The 22,868-nt window shown below is 41.5% G+C and overlaps 1 protein-coding gene across 3 annotated transcripts in view; it reads left to right on the forward strand.

Moving 5' to 3' along the window:
• The window catches only part of PPP6R3 (protein phosphatase 6 regulatory subunit 3), a 130,213-nt gene that overhangs the window by 44,813 nt on the left and 62,532 nt on the right, over positions 1-22,868 (forward strand). For all 3 annotated transcript variants that reach the window (XM_060262922.1, XM_060262923.1, XM_060262924.1), the window contains exons 12-14: positions 5,251-5,366; positions 8,761-8,846; positions 17,158-17,244. In XM_060262922.1, coding sequence (XP_060118905.1) covers positions 5,251-5,366; positions 8,761-8,846; positions 17,158-17,244 — 289 coding nt within the window. The remainder of the gene's footprint in view (positions 1-5,250; positions 5,367-8,760; positions 8,847-17,157; positions 17,245-22,868) is intronic.

Here is a 22,868-nt window from a genome sequence, read left to right on the forward strand (position 1 = left end):
AAGAGTGATCTAACCATTGTCTCTTTTAACCTCCCCAGGAAGACCCCCTGCATTCCAGGGTCTACCAAGGGAGCCTATGTTCCATCATTGCTAGTCTTTACCAGCAATGATGGGCATGAGCACAAGAGACAAGTGGTAAGCTTCACAACATCCAGGATACTGTCCACCTCTATCCATGACGGTAGACTGTGGACCAGAAGAAACTGTGTCAGTGTTAGCAGACAGATCCTAGCAGAGCTTCAAGACTTCATCCTCAAAAAAGCTTGCAAAACTGATTGTCAATTCACTAAATTTTGATGTCTTTCTGTGGGAGAAGTTAAGGACCTATTTACCCTAAACAATAGTGTTGGGTGGAAGCTAGCAATGCAACAGAGGTTGCAAAAAAAATCCTTCATAGTGGTCTTCACAGCCATCTCATAGTTTTTTCATAAACATCCTAAGATGCTCTTGCAGCTCTGTCATGAGTCCATCACCAAACTACCTATTGCCACCTAAGGTCTTGTTTCATCCCCATAAGTCCTCTGAATACCTAGGAGCTATTTTGGCATGGGGGCATTAGAGGGCATCAGGGAGCGGTTACATTGATGGCTTCAGAAAGCTGGTTATGCCACTTTTCTACCACAGAGAAAGCAAAAGGGAACTTAGCATAAATCATTGTAAAGACAGAAAGAAACCACTAAGCAATAGTCATTACACCATTCATATAATACAAATGCTGTTCCTGCAAAAATTACTGAGAGAAAGCAGTTTGGTGGCATACAACCTGGAAATATAAATAGGTAACAAATTGTGCTCACAAGCACCAAAGATTACATATGAGTACAAACAGATATAGTTCTCACTGTTTCCCCAACAATCCATAGACTTCCAAAAACTGATGAAAGGGACAGGAGTGGGAAATAATCCAGCTGACACGCTTTTTCCGGATATAAATCAAGGATGTTTCAGTATATCTTCCGCAGTTCAAACGGCTGCTTCAAAAGAAACCAATTTCTATATTTCTGACATCTGACACAGAGTTCACAGTGCTTATAAAGAAGGCACTTTATCATATTGTAATAACATTTTATAATTTTTTTCCCAACAAGTGGTTTGAATCTCCAGTGATTAATTGTTCAAAAACTGTTTTCTTTCTTAACCAACATCCTTCTTTAGCTATGCAGATGTTACATTATAATATATGTGGTGCACTATATATTTATACTTCTGGGTTGTATGCCACCAACATGCTTTCTCTCTCAGTAATTTTTGCAAGAACATCTAAGCCCATAGCAAAGATCAAATGTAATGTGTGTGACCTGATAAAAACAGTAATCACATTTTGCGGGATGGATTATTAAGAATATGGTTTCAATGCCGAAATAGAATAAGTTTGACATCTTCGCCATTGACATCTCCTGTTGATGTGTATTGTAGTACTGGTACATGAATGAAAATTGGCCATATTATTTATGAGTATATGATGGATAAGCAAAGGAAAGTAACATATTGGCAAGAAAATCAAAATGAAGGAAAAAATAATCTGTGGTGGTTATATCACCAAATAGTATCTATATTTAAAGGACAAATAGCTAAAGAAGGATGTTGGATAAGAAAGACAACAGTTTTTGAACAATTAATCACTGGTAATTCAAAGTACTTGTTAGGAAAAAACTATATAAAATGTTATTACAATATGATACAGAATCAGAGCAAGTGAAAAATTGTATGATAAAATAGATGCAAAAATTTGGAGAAAATATAAGTATAAGCCAGTGGGAAAACTTGTGGAGAAGAAGATGATGATGATATTGGATTTATATTCCAGCCTCCACTCTGAATCTCAGAGTGGCTCACAATCTTTTATCTTCCTCCCCCGCAACAAACATCCTGTGATGTGAGTGGGGCTGAGAGGACTCTAACAGCAGCTGGCCTTTCAAGGGCAACCTCTGACCCAATATTCCAGCAGGTGCAAGTGGAGGAGTGGGGAATCACACCCAGTTCTCCCCGAAAAGAGTCCACACACCTAACCACGACACCAAACTGGTTCTAAGAAATTAAATTTATTGAATATCAGTTCTTGAGGGAGAATTGGTATAAAATGTTTTATGGATAGTACATAACCCCCAGTAACATTACAGAAACTAATAAAGAATATAAGGGGGTGTATTGGAAATGTCACAATACAGATGCAATATTCTATTATATGTGGTAGACTGGCAAAAAAGTATTGGATAGAGATATATCAATATATGATAAAATGCAAAAAGTTGTTAAAATTGAAGTTTGCAATGGATCCAAAAAGTTTTCTGTCAAATCTATAGTGAATTATTTCAGTATATGGTAATAGCAGCAAGAGTATTATTTGCAGCAAATTGGAAGGCAGAAAATGCCCAGAACTGAAGGAATGGAAGGATATATTATACGAATGGCAAAAACAATGTTTTATATACTTGATAAAATTAATTTCAGAATTTTAAGGAAAATGGAAAATATTTTTTGATTATGTATCTGAAAATTAAGAACAAATCCAAGTCAATGAGTCATGCAGTGCATGTTTGTAATAATGAAGTGATGAAGATAATTGGAAAGGTTAGAATGAAGACATTTAAATAGACATTTAAGAATATATTCAAGCAAGTTCTAAATAAGTACAAGTAGCTGTGATATAGAATAAATAGATTTTATATATTCATGTTTACGATATGATCTGGATATTGTAGAAAATTGTAGTAGATGATTACAGATGAGTAACTATGTGTTTATTTTTGTATAACTTAGAGACTGCCGTAGACTGTAGGTTACTTCTCCATCAGTGGATACAGGTATCCTTGTATGGGTTGTACCACCTCCTTGCTCCATGGGTAGGACATATACAGATTTTTTTTTCAAAGGCTTCCACTGTCCTGAGGTGCACAACTTCCCAGTCCATGTCCTGCCTGTGCCATGTATGGACATGCTTCCACAGTTCTTCCACCTCATTATTGAAAATGTAGGCGAAATGCCTTAAAAATCAGCCTCTGCCTCTTTCTCTGAAGCATCAATAGTGGGAAATTTACGAAGTTGTCCCAGATGTAACAATGTCCCAAGGCAGCTGCCAAAGTTGAGCCTCCATGAGAGAACAGCGTAGCTGTTCCCCTCCCCACTAGCCTCTACCATATTGACACTTGTTCTTCAGCTGCTGCTTTCCTCTTTGTTGCCAAGGCACTGGCAGGTACAGGGAGTGGACAATGTGAGGTCTCACTCCCCTTGAGAGAAAGTAACTCAACTGCTTCAATAGGCAGAGTCACCAAGCTTAACATTTTCTGGAATTCACAAACTGAAGGCAGGCTAGCTCAGTCAATTGGACTTGGAACTAGGTGAGGGGTTTAAAAATCTGGAGTCTTCCATGCGATGACCAGGAGGCAGAGCATTCCTGTCTGGTCTTCCTTGGATCCCCAACCAACTACAGCATGATAAAATTACAGCACAGATGCTTGTTGTGGAAAGAAGAGTGAGGATACTCTTTCAACCCCCAGGGCACAGTGGCTTCTCCACACCTTCCCTACATTTTCCACTCATAGCCAAGGAGTTCAGTAGAATACAAAAGAAATAACAGAGGACATCATCATATTCTTCTCAGTGGATCACCATGTCCTTCTATAGGTTTCCTTGTTCCATTCTGCGCTGGGATGGGCCCTGCCTCTTTTCATGAAAAATAAAAGGAGTACACTGTGGGGCCAGCTAGAAACAAGGTCTTTGGGTAGACTTGACTTTTTAAAAGCTCTCAGCCCATAACTATGAAGCTATTTGGGCAGTTTTCCACTGGCAGAATTGGGAGGAGAAAACCAGCACACCCATTACAAGTTCATTAGATGTTCTCCACTACCTCCAGAATTGAATGCATCAGAATAAACTCTTTGGTTTCAGGCAGTGACCTTCATGGGTTCTCTTCTGTTGCAGAACACCCAGCTGCTATACACATTCAGTTACAGTTTTCCCAAAGTGAAGCAGCCCTAGCTAGTATGGTTAGCTACACTTGGTATGGTTTCCTTTCGTGGGATCACCAGTGTGTTTAGAGATCTACTCAAACCTTACTTGAATCCTTGATATATGCTACACTGAGAATTCAAGTGTTCAAAGTAACTGGTTGTGATCTCAGCAGGGAGAGTTTCAGTGTTATCTTTCCTGCAGCTCAGAGATTAGCTTTGTTCCCTTCAGGAGAGTTGGGTGATACACACCATCCTGTTTCTTGCCATCTGTTAACTCATTGTTCCACAGGGACCAGGATATCTATCTTCAATCTGTAGTCATCTCAGCTCATCCTGTGGAAAGGGTTAGAATAATAGCGGTTCAGAGAATCCTCCAAATCTTACCTAAGAGGATAACAGCCTGCATATCACTAAATTCCTGTTGGCCACATTTTTACCCAATAACAGGGAAAAGACAACATCATTTAAAAACACATCCAGATACATCAGTGCATGTGTCTCCCTGGCTTACGACAGTTATCATCTCCTTGAAGGTTACTGCCTTTTTTGCTAGAGTGACAGCTGCATATGCAACCCTTTCTACTAATGTATGCATTGTATGCATAGATAGGACAGTGACTTGGGCTTCAGCTTCTACTTTGATGAAGCACTATCAACTAAAGTAGTTTGCCTCAGCTGTGACTACTTTAGACAGAAATTTTATTGAAAAAGTAGTTCCTTAATGCCTGTCCTTTTGATTTCTTTCTCACCCAGGGCAATATAGCCTTTCTGTATTCCATACAAGGATACCTTCCTCCACTGATGGAAAAGGAAACATAGTACATAGTGTGGCCATTTCTTATCAGTGGATTGGAAGATATCTTTCCCCATCCTAGTTGGCAAAATAAGATTTGGAAAGGAACTCCCTACATCGGATCTTTTTCTCGCCTATTTTTCAATCTTACAGTATTCATTTACAGGTCTGCAGGGAGAATTCTTGTTTATGTGATAGAGCTACTAGAGGTGGATCTGTCTCTGTTAGAACCTTGGCAAGACATGAACTGGGGAGTTGAGTGCCTCTTCAGCATACTGGAAGCTTTTGCAAAAAATTTGCTAATGCCCTGTTCACAGATGTGCAACCCATACAAGGATTTCTTCCAGTCCATCAATGAGAAGAAACCTTCTTGGTAAATCCAGTGTTTCATTTATATAGTAGTACTTTAGTTCTGTGCAATGGAGTTTTAGACACAGCATATGCCTTAATAACTCTAACACTTGGACAACGGTTTATTTAAATTGCTAACTATTTTCAACTTTGTAGGTCTGAAGGAGGACGGCGATATGGCTACATGGGTCACTTAACAAGGATAGCTAACTGTATTGTACACAGTATTGATAAAGGGCCAAATAGTACGCTAGTACAACAGCTTATTAAAGGTAACTTTAAAAAAATGTAATTCCTTTATATTTGTTTGCTATACATCTAGAGAATGCATTATTATTAATATAAGGCAGCTTTTATAAGGTGTTAAGTCGTCATGTCATTTATGTGCAGATGATCCTCTTAGCTTAAGATGAGTCCCCCTTAAAGCTGGCAGAGTCTTTAATATATTCTAAAAAAAAAAAAAAAAAAAACCAACAACTTCATACTGTTCCAGAAGAATATAGCATCCATGTGCCTACAGAGCTCCTTTGCCAAGTTACTAAGGGTGTATGTTCAGTATATACTGAGTCAAATAATTACCTGAAAAATACTGATAAGGTATTGGGGATATTTGTTCAGCCAAATACAGATCAGAGGTCTGTGTTGGGCTACTGAAATTTGTTGTTATTCAGTCACACAGTCGAGTCTGACTCTTCACGACCCCATGAACCACATCATGCCAGGCCTTTCTGTCTTCTACCGTCCTCCCAAATTAGCTCAAATTCATCTTCATTGTATTGATAACACTGTCTAATCATTTCATCCTTTGCCATCCCCTTCTTTTACCTTCAATCTTTTCCAGTATCAGGGTCTTCTCCAGTGAGTGCTCCCTTCTCATTTGGTGGCCAGAGTATTTGAGCTTCAGTTTCAGTATCTAACCTTCCAGGCAACAGTCATGGTTGATTTCCTTAAAGGTTGACTGATTTGATCTGATTTGAAAGAATCTATTCTTCAGTGCACAGCCTTTCTTATGGTCCAGCTCTCACAGCCATACATTACTACTGGAAATACCATTGCTTTTATCTCTCTCTCTCAGTGTGTATATGTAAAGTACTGTCAAGTCACTGTTGACTTACAGTGACCCCATTAAGTGACTTTCAAGTCAAATGACAAGCCAAATATGCTTTACTATTGCCCTCCTCTGCAGAGACTTCCTTGGTAGTCTCCCTCCAAGTACTAACCCTGCTTAGATTCCCAGATCTGATCATGCTATTGCATTTTGCCTACCCCCTTAAAGAATCTTCTTAGTAGAATACATTAAAATGCTAGTTTATTCTTGCTACTCTTTATTGTGAGTCTTTTTATTTTATTTTATCATGTTTATATCCTGCCCTCCCTTGATGGGCTCTGGGTGGTAGATTTCTCATACATATGAATATATTCTGGCCATCAACAAGTACTCTGATCTTTGAGCCATATCTTCACTTTTGTGAAATGGGACATTCTGGTGATTCTCAGATGCTTCTGCACTTGGGACTCAACAAATTGTATCTATTGATAGTTAGATGGCTTCTAATTTACAGAAGCCCATATAATTATGTTGCCACTTTGTCTTCTTGCTGTACTTCAAGGCTATTCTCTTCTGGGTCGCTAAAATCCCTTCTTGGCATTCTTCCTGAGAGGCCAGGTTGGTTCTGTTTATGTGTTCCAGAGCATCCTCTATGATCTTTTTGGTCAAGTCTAACAACTATTTCCCTATATTTTGGGCTGTATCCATTACAAGTTCTTTGGACTGGTATAGCAAGATGTCTGCAAGATTTTTTTATTGTATATTATTACAACATTTGAATCAGAAAGAAAAATATATAGTTATGTTACATAATAAACATTACAACATATTCTGAAGTCTGCGGTAAACTGTATGATTGTAACTAAAACTTGATTCTTAACCTACAGACAATCCTTTATAACAAGGTGAGACAGAAATGAAATCTAAATATATTACAGAATTAATTTATTTAGAATATGTCTATATCACCTCGTCAGAGTTCTGCTTGAGGTAGCTCTCAATTAAGCAGCAATATAAAAACAAGCTATTGTTGAGCTGAATAGTACAGGAGGAAGCAGTTCTTCATGTACCCTGGCCAAAGCTATTTAGGGCCTTAAAGGTAAGAACCAGCACTTTGAATTGTACCCAGAAACAGATGGGTAACCATTACAGAACTTTCAGTAGAAAGTATCTCAACCATTTGTTCTGATTGTTTTGATATATTCCAATAATATAAGGCCTGTACCTTCCTGTTTACATGCTGAAATTTTATTCATGATTATACTATATCATACTATACCGACAATTCCTTAACTATGTTTCTTTTGGTTTCATCAGTTGTATCCAGTATTTTGCAAGGAGTAATCATGCTGCAACTATCATTCAATTTATACCCCAACTAAGGGCGGCTTACATCATGGGCTCAGGGCGGCTTACATCATAAAACCAACAAGCTAAAACTGTAAATAGATGGAATCAACAATTAATAACAAAAAAACCTCCATGCCTTATGTCAGAAAAACATACATATAAGCAACATTTAATATCATATATGTTAGTAGATACCCATGCTCTTTTCTCCAGACATTTTTCCAAAGTTGCTTCACAACTGGGCAGTTCCGTGTATAACAAAGGTTTCACTTTCAAGCAGCACCAATATTGGATGTTGCTATTTTTATTCATCATACAGATCTTATCTGGAGTGTAATACTATCCGTAGAGCAATCTCAGGCCATTTCCTCTTACATTGACATTAACTGAAGCATGCAGTATATCTTTATAGATTTTCTCCCTAATTTTATTTTTGATTTATTTTGAAAGATTTGACTCTTTAGACAAGTTCTTTGTACTGTTATATCTTATAGAATTTAGTCAGTGACCATCTTGATGTACTATAGTCAAACATTACATGCTCACAGGTGTTTAAAGGCTGACAGGCATCAGCTTGCAGAGTTTTAGTTTAAGTATAGTTTTTCATTTGCAAAAACAGATCTCATTTGAGAAAATTTAGGATACTTATAGAAGTGAAACTCAACTACAAGTGAAGCCTTAGCTGTAAAGGAAATAGGCCTACGTGAATTTCCAGATTAACTGATGCTTATAGGCACTAGTCTATCCAAAGTGATTCAGAATTTTCTGCCTTAACAATCAGCAGGTTGTGCTCAAAAGTCATTTCATGAAAATAACATTTGGTCCCATTTAAAAGATGAAACCTACTTAAGAAATAATACTTAAGGAATAGATTAATAAGTTGCTTTAGGCAGATTCAGAAAATGGGGTATATACATTTTTAAATACAAAAAAGGTGATTGAAAGCATTGATACATTCAGCCATATCTTTACAAAGGGATATCTTGCATCAACTATATCTCCATCCATACAGATATTTTGAATAGAGTGAATGGAAATATAAGCTCAGCTGGAGGAAGAACCTCTTCCAGTTTCTCCTGCTGAAACTGGTTTCTTCTGTCCTGGTCTTGTATGTTGTCTTAGTGCATTGGAGAAAAGCAAAGCAGCATTTCTGAGATATTTGGGTTCCTCCTCTTGAGTTATTGCAGCTCTGTTTACTGTGTATATATACTGTAATGGTGTATAAAATCATGTGTCTTATTAAAACTTTGGTTTGTTTGACTTTCTAGAGCTTCCAGATGAAGTCAGGGAGCGATGGGAGACGTTCTGCACGAGTTCTTTAGGCGAAACAAACAAAAGAAACACAGTGGATCTAGTAGGTTTCATAGGATGGAATTTAAGAAGTGACTGCTTTAAAATATTTTATTACACATAAGCATAAATTAACAAAACTCAATGAAAACAAAAAGGCAAATGCCAAAAAAACAAATTGAGAAAAGGGAAGAAAATAAAATATTTACAATTATTGCTATACATTTGAATTTACAATTTCAATAAAATATTGCTACAGCTCCACCACTTCGGCTTACTTAATTTGTAAAATTGCACCTTTCTGTGGATTCCTAGTGTTGCATGAAGATGATGAGTTGTTGAGCATTGATTAACAAAAGATATAAATGGATTCCAGGTGTCATTAACATCCTAACGATTTTTTGCTAATCTAATCTGATGAGTTAATTTTTTCAAGAGAGTGATATTCTACAGGTGTTCATACCACATACTAATAGAAAATTTTGTTACAGCTTTCCATTGTTAAGATAGGATGGATCTCACAGTTGTGCAAGGCGGAGGGTGATGTCAGCCCTGGCCCCATGACAGGCAAGGTAGAGAATAGTGCTTGCCATGGTTGAGCCCCACACAAGGATTGTGGTTTTCTTGGGTGAAGGGTGCCAGGAGTAAGGAAAGGCAGAAAACTGATGGGAATTAGATAAAGGTAGGTCAGTTGGATGGGAAGGAGAGGAGGAGTCGGGAAAGGAGGAGAGACTTTGGATGCTTTCAAAGAAGGGAAAGAGGAAACAGTGGGAGAGAGGGAGATCAGATTTACCTTGCAAGTTCTTGCGGATTCCTGCTGATATCGCTTTAATTTGTTAAGACAATATGAGGGTGATTTCTTTTGTTTTTTACTATTGAAAGTTTATCTTGTGTACTGGTTGTACAACACCATGTATCTAAAATAGATGCAAGTATTGTCAAATTATTTCCTTTTCTTTCTTCATTAGAGGTAATAACCCTATATTCTTCGTGGTCTCTGCTTCGCACACATGGGATGAAGAACCAGCGCCTATCCCCGATCGGTAGTATCAGAGTCTGAGATTTTTCATGCCTCTATTTCTGTGGACATGCGCAATAGCCCCAGTGCGCTTGCTCACAGAGCAGGCACAGAGATCCCGCCAGTTCCTTCTTCACCGCATTCAGACACGCTCCGTGTTTCTCCAGTCGGTACTCACCCTTTTCTTGTTCTCTAGATTCTTCGTCCTCGTTCTTGTTCCAGTTTATTCCTAAAAAAAAAAAGTTGGTTATTAGAGACTTAGCTTCCTGTTGCCTTCACACACACACCCCACCGCCTGTTACTTCCTTGAACGCCTATGGAAAGGTGCTGGGGGTTCTTTAAATGCTGCCTGAACTGCAAGAGGAAAATTCCTCTCCCTGACAGACAGACACTCTGCCTTCTGTGCCTTGGGGAGGGACATCGTGTGGATCTCTGCCACCACTGTTCTAAGTTTTTGTAGCAAACAAAAAAGAACAGGGCAGCTCAACTCTCTGCAGCTCTTCTAAAGTCGGCCCTCTCTCCACAAATGGCAGCTACGACTCCGGCAGCGACTGGCCTCTCTACTGCCCCATTGGCATCAACATCGACATCAATGGCAAGCCAACTGACTCAGCAGCTCTCCAATACCGACTGCTTCCCTAAACGCGCAGGCTCGGTATCTTTCTCTGAACCCTCTAGCCTGGCTAAGAAAGCTAAAGGGGATAAGGAGGTTCATTCTCAGGAACTTAAGAAACATCAGAAGGAGAAGCACAGGCACCAAGAGTGACGCACTCCTTCCCCACTGTTGAAACGAAAGTCAGACCCGATAGTCATCCTGGCGTTGCTGGCTAAGAAACTTCTCGCTTCTCCAGTTCGACCGCATAGCCCCTCAGGCCCAGATGACACACAGCCGATCTCTCTCTCCAGTTCCGATCTGGAAATTGATCTAACTCAGAAGTCACCACCCTCTCAAGCAACATCGCAAAGTGGCAGTGATGCCAGTTCGGCATCAGATCGAGATACCCCGTGACCGAAGGATCCAGAGGCACCATACGCTCCCTAGATCCCAGCATCAGACAGAGGATCAGAGACTCTGGATGTGTTTCGGTGTCCACCTCCAACTCCCAATTGGGACTCTCGCCAATGGTCCTACTCATTTGGGGGTTTTCCATACCATGCACCGTACCCATGGTATCCCCCATATACAGTGGACTGGGACGAATGATCGGAGGCATTGAATCATTCCTGAACTTCCTGCTGCTCGCCACCAAATCGACCAGAGTCATCGAACCTGAATCTTTAGTACCGAAGATTGGGAAACAGGAGCGCACAAAAGTTCCCAGTAGGCAAAAATCCTGCCTCATGCCTGAGGCTCCACACTTACCTGAAAGATCAGAGGAGAGCGATCCATCCTCACACTCCGCTTCTGAGTCAGAGGATGGGGATCAGTTGGACCAATGTCCCACAGATTCATCTCCGGATCCCAGAACAGCAGAGGATCTTCCTATCTCCCTCTCCGAGGACCTAAAGTCATAAAAGGATGGTGAAAAGGATGGTTTAAGCACTTTCTCTACCTGCAGTGCAGCCCCAACCGGTTATTGATGACACCATATTTGACAGAATGCAAAAGGATACGTCTACAGCCATGGCCCTCCCAGTAACTAAAGTAATCCTTCAAGCTGTGAAGGAGCCCTGGTCAAAGCCTGTTTCAACTCCAATCTCTTCTAGAAGGATGGACCATATGTATCGGGTTCAAGAACAGGATGCAGAATTCTTGTTCAGTTACCCACGTCCTAATTCGGTGGTAGTGTACTCCTCGTCTTAGGCGAAGAAAAAACACTCCATGCCACCAGACAAGAAGCACAAGAGAATTGTCAATTTTGGTAGAAGGTTGTACTCTGCACGTGCCTTAGGGGTAAAAATCTCTGATTATGTGGCTTGTATGGCCAGATATCAGTACATCCTCTGGGAGCAACTTTGTGCACTCCTGGCCTTGATCCCATAGGATAAGCGCAACTTGGCAAAGAAGTTGCAGAAGGAAGGCCTACTCCTAGCCAAACAATTATTGGCAGCCTCCAAACATATTGTAGATATGGCAGCTAAAACACTTACCTCTGTGGTTACCTTGAGACGTCACTCCTGGCTTAGAGCCACAGCCCTCCATTTGGACCACAAGGTCTTGGGTCAAGGACCTCCCATTCGAGGGTGAAGGACTTTTTAGCTCCACCATTGATACAGTCCTACAGGAGATGGACAAAAGCATTAAGACCTCTCAGAATCTGGGTGTCCCACCTCCATCTCGCTCTAGCAGACCACGTACCTGGTCTAAACAAAATAAATCAAATAAAGTTAAAATAAACAGTGGCCCAAGAAATCCTATCATGTAAAATCTTCTGACAGAATGTGGAAACAGTATCCATCGCAGCAAGATAATAGAGACTTTTACTCCACTGAATCTAAGACCAAGTTCCCTTCAGCTGTGTCCCACTCTAAGCCCAAGAGTACTGGACCTGAAAGACGCCTATTTTCACATCACTATCCACCCCAATCACAGGAAATTTCTCTGTTTCGCCATTGGCAAGGACCATTTCCAATACAAAGCCCTTCCATTTGGCCTCTCAACGGCTCCCAGAGTTTTTACAAAGACCATGGTGGTCGTTGTGGCTTACCTCCACTTGCAAGGGATTATCCTTTTTTCCTATATTGACGACTGGCTGATAGTTGCCAACTCCAGGTCATGCCTACTGGGCCATCTAGACATCACCCTCAAATTGCTGAGCGAACTAGGCCTTCAAGTGAACATGAAGAAGTTCCATCTAGTTTCCTCCAGACGAATTCAATTTATTGGAGTGGTGCTGGACACAACACTTCATATAGCACTTCTGCCGAACAACAGGGCATCAGATATCATCTCCCTAGTCAATCACTTGCATATGAAAGTCCAAGAGACAGTTGTTCAGATCCAACGCTTATTGGGGTTAATGGCAGTCGCAATAGGTGTCCTTCTGACTGCAAAGCTGAGAATGAGAACATTGCAACTTTGGTTCCTCAGGCACTTCAACCCCACAGTGGGCTCCCCAAACAAGTTGGTGCACATCCCACCAGAAGTCCTCCACTCTCTGAATTGGTGGAACTCGCAGACTAATCTGTGCCAGGGAGCGCCCTTTCACCTTCCTCCTCCCTGTGGGGCTGGGGTGCACATCTGGGCAATTTATCTGTCGGAGGCCCACAGCCCCTGGCCTTTGCCAAACATCACATCAACTTCCTGGAGCTCATGGCTATTCATCTTTCGCTTCACTCCTTCAAGCCACTACTGGTAGGTCACACTGTAGCAATCCTCACAGACAATACAACAACCATTAGCTATGTCAGTTGGCAAGGAGGGACAGTGTCCAGGAAACTCGGTGCACTGGCAATGCAGTGATGGGAGGACTGCTTGCAGACACAAACCTTCCTAGTGGCCACTCACTTACCAGGGGACTCTCTGAGCAGGGGAGCTGCGTCATCACACGAATGGGAGATGAACTGGTCTTACCTATCCCTGCTCTTCCATTGGCGGGGTCGACCTACGATAGATGTTTTTGCTATGGCAGAGAATTGCAAACGTGAGAGCTTTTGCTCCAGAGGGGGGAGAGAGCCTGGATCTCTGGGGGATGGGCTGCTTCTCCCATGGAGTGGCAAGTTCCTCTACATGTTCCCCCCTCTGCCCGTCCTCACCAAAGTTGTACACAAGTTGATGAGGGAGCGTCCAGACTGCATCATGATCGGTCCTTGGTGGCCATGCCAGAATTGGTTTCCAATTCTTCTCTCGTTGGGGAGAGGGCTTCACCATAGGTTTCCTTCAGAACCAGACCTTCTGTTAGCTCAGCGGGGCTGCCTCTTCCACCACGATGTTCCCCCTCTCAAGTTAACAGCTTGGAGGATCAGCTTGCAGCCTTTTCAGATAGATGGAGACGGTGCTGGTCGCCCTGGTGGATGACCTTCAGCGGCATCTGGATCAAGGCGGCTCGGCGGTGCTGATGTTGTTGGACCTATCGGCAGCGTTCGATACGGTCGACCATCGGCTTCTGGCGCGCCGCCTTGCCGACGCTGGGATTCAGGGGCTGGCCTTGCAATGGCTTTCCTCTTTCCTTGATGGTCGGGGACAAAGGGTGGCGATTGGGGAGGAACTGTCCCAGAGACACACGCTTGACTGCGGCGTGCCTCAAGGGGCGGTACTTTCCCCGATGTTATTCAACATCTATATGCGCCCCCTTGCCCAGATTGCCCGAAGGTATGGGCTGGGTTGTCACCAATATGCGGATGACACCCAGCTCTATCTGCTTATGGACGGCCGGCCCGCCTGCGTCCCAGAAAATCTGGACCGGGCGTTACAGGCAGTGGCTAGGTGGCTTAGGCTGAGCGGGCTGAAGCTGAACCCAGCGAAGACAGAGGTCCTTTGCTTGGGTCGCTGCGGCCCGGGAAGGGAAATCCCCCTGCCAGTTTTTGACGGCGCGCCGCTGACAGCGTCGGGCAGGGTCAAGAGCCTGGGGGTGCTATTGGAGCCTTCTCTGACGATGGAGGCTCAGATAGCAGCCACTGCCAAGTCCGCTTTTTTTCACCTTAGGCGGGCGAGACAGTTGGCCCCCTTCCTGGAGCGCGACGACCTAGCAACAGTGATTCATGCTACGGTCACCTCGAGGTTGGACTACTGTAATGCCCTCTACATGGGGCTACCCTTGTGCCGGACCCGGAAACTGCAGTTGGTGCAGAACGCTGCTGCCCGGCTGTTATTAGGGCTCCCAAGATGGGAGCACATTCGGCCGGGGCTCCGGGATCTGCACTGGCTGCCAGTAACATTCCGAGTCCAGTACAAGGTGTTGGTCATTACCTTTAAAGCCCTGTATGGCCTAGGACCTGCCTACCTGAGAGACCGTCTCTCCCCACACGTTCCCCAGAGAGTACTACGTTCCGGCTCACAAAATCTGCTGGTAGTCCCTGGGCCAAAGGAGGCCCGCCTAAAATCCACCAGGGATCGGGCCTTCTCAACAGCGGCACCTTACTGGTGGAACCAGCTGCCGGAGGAGGTGCGGGCCCTGCGGGACCTAGGGCAGTTCCGCAGGGCCTGCAAGACAGCCCTCTTCCGGCAGGCCTATAACACCTAACTGATACTTTGGATGGAACATCTTTGGATGGAACAAAATGCTCTTATAGACCGCTGGCTTTATTCTATCTTGTTTTATTAACTATGCTTTTATTGTATCTGTAAATGTTTTAAATGGAATTGTATGAATCATTATGTTGTGAGCCGCCCTGAGACACTTCGGTGAGAAGGGCGGGATATAAGTTCATTAAATAAATAAATAAAATAAATAAAAATAGAATAAAACACGTCCTTCGTAATAGTAAGAAGCCCTCAACCCATCATTCTTATGCAGGCAAATGGACTAGATTTGCTAAGTTCATGGCTGAAAGGAGCTCACTCACTCATATGGCAGGCCTGAATCATGTTTTCAACTTTCTGCTGACTTTGGTGGATACTGGACTTAATCACTCCTCTGTTAGAGTTTATTTGGTGGCTATCTCAGCTCACCATGACCCTGTGGAAGGTAAATCGATCTTTACTCACCCAAGAAGATATTGGAAGAAGAAGATATTGGATTTCTATCCCGCCCTCCACTCCGAAGAGTCTCAGAGCGGCTCACAATCTCCTTTACCTTCCTCCCCCACAACAGACACCCTGTCAGGTGGGTGGGGCTGGAGAGGGCTCTCACAGCAGCTGCCCTTTCAAGGACAACCTCTGCCAGAGCTATGGCGGACCCAAGGCCATGCTAGCAGGTGCAAGTGGAGGAGTGGGGAATCAAACTCGGTTCTCCCAGATAAGAGTCCGCACACTTAACCATTACACCAAACTGGCTCTCCCACACACCAAGTGTTTCCTGAAGGGACTTTTAAGGCTGTACCCTTCTTCTAAGATGGTACCCCCTTCTTGGGATCTCTCTCTTGTACTAGATAGGCTCTCAAAGAAACCCTTTGAGCCCTTAGCTTTTTGGCCAATTCACCTTCTCTTTTGGAAGACTGCCTTTCTGGTTGCAATTACATCGGCCAGAAGGGTGGGAGAGTTAGCAGCCCTCAAATGTGATCCTCCTTACATTACTTTTTCTGAGGAGGGAGTATCTTTGGCCCCTGATATATCATTCTTGCCTAAGGTGGTATTGAGTTTCCACCTGAACTTGGATGTTGTGTTACCCACCTTTTACTCCTCACCTGAGTCGGAGGAAGAGCGTCGTCTGCATTCCTTGGACGTCAAACGTGCTCTGTTGTTTTTTTCTGCAGCGTATGAAGGCTTACAGAAAAGATCCAAATCTGTTGGTTTCTTATGCATCTCCAGCATTGAAACTCAAGGTTTCTGCCGAGAGGCTCTCTAAGTGGATTTCAGAGACAATAAAACTCTGTTACTTATTGACAAGCAACCTCTACCAGGTCCCATCCGAGCTCTCTCCACGAGAGCTATGGCTACGTCCACAGCTTTCCTCAAGGGTGCCTCTTTAGCGGACATTTGCAGGGCTGCCAATTGTGCATCACCACATGTCTTTGTGAGACACTATGCCTTGGATGTCAGGAAACTACATAGAGCACAGCTGGGTAACCTGGTTCTGCAATCATCTCTTTCTGCTTGACCTCCAGCTCCCACCGTCAGGTAAGCCTTGCTTGCTAATCTCCCATGGGTGTGACGCACAGAGACCATGAAGAAGATAAACAGGTTGCTTACCTGTAACTGATGATCTTCGAGTGGTCATCTGTGCATTCACACCATCCGCCTTCCTTCCCCTCTGCTGCTGGTCATGCCTTTGGACTGGTTGCAGTCAGAAGGAACTGACAGTATCTCTGCGCCTGCTCCATGAACATGTTCACTGGGGCTATTGTGCATGCCCATGGAGTGCGAGGTGAGAAAAATCCCTGACTTTGATATTGCCGATCGGGATCAGCGCTGGTGCTTCGTCCTATGGGTGTGAATGCACAGAAGACCACTCGAAGATCATCAGTTACAGGTAAGCAACCTGTTTTTATTAACCCTTCCATGTGGCAGATAAAGACATGGGGATGGCTTGAAAGAAGGAAAATGTAATAGTTCATTGAATGTTTGCAGTATTTGAATTATTTCAGGTAACGGAGCATGGCAAAACAATTTAGGAAAAATTAGTCTTCCACTGTAAGAAATAAAGCTGTAGCTTTTGTGTAGTTTTCTTGTTAAGGCCGACTTGGATATAGTAAACATTTTATGGTTGCATTAGGCTTATTTTCCTCCAAAGAATGAAAAACTTATGGACATTCTTGTAATTTTTATGGCTCTATTTTATAAAAGTCAGTTTCTGTTTGTTTGTTTTTTTGTCTCTAGGTTACTACCTGCCATATTCATTCATCCAGTGATGATGAAATTGATTTTAAGGAAACTGGCTTCTCACAGGATTCCTCTTTGCAACAAGTAAGTCAAAGTTTGAGGTGTTTGCTGTTTTATGCATTAATCTTTTGATTTAAAAGGGCATCCCTAAGAACCGTGCTTTTGGGATTATGAGGCTTTCATGGGTATCAATCATTATGCAATATAGTGCTTATTTAATTACAATTTCAGTTTTTCATTGAAATTTGTGCTGTGAATTGGCACACCTTCAGGAGAGCAGGAAAAGGAGAACAAAATGCAGATTTTTAATTCTGCGGATTATTTGGTATAACCATGAAATTTAAGCAAGGAAATTTAATTTTAGATGAAGAGTGGCTTGCATTTGCAAACTTATCTGTATTAAAATAAATTAATGACAGTTCCACAATTTTTAGTGATCAGCTGTGATAATTAAAGGTTTTTGAGTTTTCAAACTTTTTTCTAATTAAAGTGCACTGTTAACTTTAATTATTGTATTTCAACTGGCAGAACTGGTAGCCACCCTTCTTTAAGTTGGATCAACCATTGGAACCTTTGCCATTTTTTCTGGTTGGGCATATTTAACAGAGGGGAAAAGGGGAGAGAAACATGGAGAGAGAAAGGGAAAAATGGGGGTGGGGAATGAGAAGATGAGAAAGACAGAACAAAGGGATTAATCAGAGTAGTCAGAGATAGGGATGGGCATGAACGCACAACAGACCCCGGTTCGAGTACAGCTTGGGCCAGTTCATTTTTCTGAAACCCGGGGTTTGGAAGAACATGTCTCCCATGAGCCTCCATGGAGGTTTGGGGAGGGTTTGTGCAGGTTCCAAAAGCATTTAAATACCTTCAGAGTCCAACTAGAAGTGAGCTCTGAAAGGCATTTAAATGCCATTGGAACCCACCTCTGCCCCCCTGGTCTGACCTGAGTGAGCTCCAAAGGCATTTAAATGCCTTTCAGAGCTCACTTCTAGTTGGGCTCTGAAGGTATTTAAATGCTTGCATGAACTGAGCTTCAAGAGTGAGCTTCAGAGCCCACTTATGGGTAGATGTGGCCTGTAAGTGGGTTCCAAAGGCCTATAAAAGCCTTCAGAGATCGGTATGATAGCTCAGTCGAGTCAGGCTTCCTGACTCGACTGAGCTCCAAAGTCCTACAAAGACCTTCAGAACTTACTGTTGGAGCTCAATTGGGCAGACCTGACCCAAAGTTGGGCTGCAAAGGTATTTAAATGCCTTTGGAGCTCACTTCGGGTCAGGCAGCCTGACCTGGAAGTAAGCTCTGAAAGCATTTAAATGCCTCTGGAGATTACTCGGAATGAGCCAAACCAGGCAAACCATGAACTGGTTTGTCCATTGGAGGAGTTCTTCGGAGATTCAGTGTTTATGAAGACCACGAACCTCCAAAAGATCAGCATTTTCCAATTCGTGCCCATTCCTGGTCAAGGATAAAGGTGGGTTCTGAGCATGAAGAGACAAAAGACGAGTTTATTCCATTTGTTTACTTCCAGGGGGCCACAGGGTATTATAGTATGCATCTGTAGATAAAAAGTCTCACGTGAGTCTTCCTGAAGGTCACATCCACATACAGTTCCTTCATACAAAGCTATGTTCGCTTATTTGCATGATCACTTCAAACCATGAGTGCAGATACAATTATTCTAGTTTTTGCTTTAATTTTAATTTTTTTCTAACAATTAAATACAATAATAATAATAATAATAATAAATTTTATTTATACCCCGCCCTCCCCGCCGAGGCAGGATTTCAACAATAGTGTTGGCTGTTCCCAAGTTATCATGATAAAGATTTAAGTTGAATGCTTATACAAGCAGAAGGCACTCATCCAAGAAAACCTTCCCCCAACAGCCCTAGGTGCCCTGAAATAGTCTGCTGGTTTTTGTGGGATCTTGATAAGCAAAATGTCTTGTTGCTTGTGGGTTATATTTACTGCCATACTTTATTCTTTCACTAGCTGACCAGGTTTTGTTTGAGGCTTGCTCAGATAGTAGAAGAAAAGAAGGGGCAGTTTTGTCCATTTTCCCCTGCCTCAGTGCAGTCCCTGTTGCATTTGAATATAACAATCCTCCAGTCCTTAGCTAAGTGTTTTTGGTTTGGGAAGGGGGACTGCTGAGGAACAGGTAAGGTGGGGAAGATTGGTTTGCACAAGCTTCTTCCACTCACACAACCATATGTTGTAACCCATAATATTAAAATTGTCAATTCTATACTGATCTTCTTTGTGATCCCTGTGCTTCACACCCATGGGAGTGGGGCATCTACACCGACTCCAATCAGTATATAGGAAGCCCAGGATTTTCATGCCCTGGACCCAGTAAGCATGCTCAAAGCCCCACTGCACATGCTCACCGGGTGGGCATGGGCATCCTGCCAGTTCTCTTCTGACCGCTGTGCTTATCAATTGACACTTGGCTACAATGTAAAGTAGTGAGTCTACAGCTTGTATAACTGTGTAAATGTGCTGTCCCCTCAAAATTACACAGCACAGCCATTAATGTCTAAACTGCTGGCAACAAAAGTGAGTACACCCCTAAGTGGTAATGTCCAAATGGGGCCCAAGTAGCCATTTTCACTCCCTGGTGTCATGTGACTCGTTAGTGGTACAAGGTATCAGGTATGAAAGGGGAGCAGGTTATCGCTCTCATTCCCTCATACTGGTCACTGGAAGTTCCACATGGCACCTCATGGCAATGAACTCTCTGAGGATCTGAAAAAAGAATTGTTGCTCTACATAAAGATGGCCTAGGCTATAAGAAGATTGCCAGGACCATGAAACTGAGCTGCAGCACGGTGGCCAAGACCATACAGTGGTTTAACAGGACAGTTCCACTCAGAACAGACCTCGCCATGGTCGACCAAAGAAGTTGAGTGCCCATGCTCAGCATCATATCCAGAGGTTGGCTTTGGGAAATAGCATTGCTACAGAGGTTGAAGGGGTGGGGTGGGGGATCAGCCTGTCAGTGCTCAGACCATATGCCACATGCTGCATCAAATTGGTGTGAAGGGCTGTCATCCCAGAAGGGAAGCCTCTTCTAAAGATGATGCACAAGAAAGCCCGCAAATGGTTTGCTGGAGACAAGCAGACGAAGGACATGGATTTCTGGAACCATGTCCTGTGGTCCGATGAGACCAAGATAAACTTATTTGGTTCAGATGGTGTCGAGCGTGTGTGGCGGCAACCAGGTGAGGAGTACAAAGACAAGTGTGTCTTGCCTATAGTCAAGCATGGAACCATGAATGCTGGAAAAGGATTACAATTACAAACACACAGGAATTGCATAGATTCTATGGAGAAAAGAATTAGATCCAAAATTGGTTTTTAAAGATAAAGATGGAAGGTATATAGCGGTGGAAATTACATTGAATGCTAAAAAAACTTTATTTTTGGGACTTTATGCTCCAAATGGTGCAAAGGACATTTTCTTTAAAAATATTACACAACATCTTGATGAAGTGACCTATGGGCAAATTTTGTTGATGGGGGACTTTAATGGAACAATTCAGAACACAATAGATATATCTGGGAAGAAAAAAATTGATAAAGGGAAATTGCCAAATTCTTTTTTTGAGTTGGTTAAACAAGAATTTGGAGGATATATGGAGGAAGTTCAATCCTGAAGTACGGGACTATACCTTTTTTTCAGCCAGACATAATTCTTTTTCTAGAATTGACATGTTGCGGGGTACCAAAGATTTGGGACATAACAATGAAGATAGAGATTTTACCTAAAATAGGAGCTACCATAACCCAATGATGTGGATTACAGAATTGTCTAAAAAGTCAAGAAGATTTAGATTAAATGAAGATTTACTACAAAATAAAGAAATAGTGACATCTTTAGAAAAGAGAACTAAAGCTTACTTCCAAGTCAGTGATAGAGAAGATATAGAATTTCAGACGGTATGGGATGCCTACAAGGCAGAAATGAGAGGAATATTAATAACATTGAATAATAAAGATAAGAGAGCAAAAGATAAACAGATGTTGGACATTCAAAATGAAATTAAGAAGAAGGGGAATTAAGAAAGAGGCTAGGAAAAAAGAAAATTATATAAGGGAGATTACAATATTACAAACACAAATGAGACATTTGTTAAATTAGGAAATGGAATGGAATTTGAAAAAATTACAATAGAAACCTTTTGAGGGGGCAAACAAACCTGGGAAGTACTTGGCCTGGCAATTGAAGAAAAAGAGAGAAAGTAAAATTAATAAAATTGTGGCTGATGGAAAAGAGATGGTAGATCAAGAAGGAATAAAGGGAGAATTTTTAAAGTATTATGCTAAATTATTTAAGGGTGTTAAAGTAAAGAAAGAAAGGATTGAAGCGTATTTGCAAAAGATCAAAATAGCACCCTTAAGTGAATATATGGAAAAAATTTTCAATGATCCAATTGAAAAAATAGAAATTGCAGTAACGATTAATGTAATGAAAATTGGAAAGGCACCTGGACCAGATGGATATACGGCAAAATTTTTTAAAAAGCTTAAAGAAGAATTAGTACTGAAACTTCAAAAATTGATGAATGCAATAAAATTAAATGGGAAAATACCAAATACATGGAAAGAAGCTGTAATTTCGTTGATTCCAAAGGAAGAAAGATGTCACGAATGTAAAAGATTATAGACCAATTTCATTATTAAATAATGATTATAAGATATACACAAGAATCTTGGCAGAACGGCTTAAACAATATTTAATAACTTTTATAAAGGAAGATCAAGCGGGTTTTCTTCCTAAAAGGCAAATAAGAGACAATATTAGAACTGTTGTAAATATTGTAGAATATTATGAAAGACATCCAGAGAAGGAAGTTGCATTATTTTTTGCGGATGCAGAGAAAGCTTTTGACAATTTGAACTGGGACTTTATGTTTGCAGTAATGGAAAAAATAAAGTTGGGAGAAAACTTTATAAGAATGATAAAGACAATATATACTGAACAGTGTGCAAGGCTATGCATAAATGCAGATCTTACAGATGAAATGATAATCAGCAAAGGTACAAGACAAGGTTGTCCACTTTCACCATTGTTGTTTATAATGAGTCTTGAAATCTTATCGATGCAAATACAAGACAATGAAGAAATAGAAGGAATGAGAATTAAAGGATTTACCTATAAATATAGAGCATTTGCAGATGATATAACATTTATAAATGAAAATCCTACACAAGTTACACCTTTGTTGTTAGCTAAAATACAAGATTTTGGAGAATTGGCGGGACTTTATGTTAATAAAGAAAAATCAAAACTTTTATGTAAAAATATGCAAGTAAATAAACAAAAGGAATTGCAGAGGTTAAAGGGATGTGAAGTTACCTCTAAAGTAAAATATTTGGGTGTGGAAATAACAATGAAGAACATTGATTTGTTTAAAAATAATTATGAAAAGTTATGGTGTAAAATGTATGAAGATATGATGAAATGGAGCAAGCTTAATTTGTCATTGCTTGGTAGAATAGCTGCAATTAAGATGAACGTTTTGCCGAGAATAATGTATTTGTTTCAAACTATTCCGATTGTGAAAGACAGTAAACAATTTAATAAATGGCAAAGAAAGATTTCAGAATTTATATGGGCTGGAAAAAAACCAAGAATTAAAATGAAAGTTTTAATAGACCCTAAAGAAAGAGGAGGATTCCAATTACCAGATTTAAGATTATATCATGA

This window comes from Heteronotia binoei, chromosome 21, assembly GCF_032191835.1.
Source record: "Heteronotia binoei isolate CCM8104 ecotype False Entrance Well chromosome 21, APGP_CSIRO_Hbin_v1, whole genome shotgun sequence".
NCBI lineage: Eukaryota > Metazoa > Chordata > Lepidosauria > Squamata > Gekkonidae > Heteronotia > Heteronotia binoei.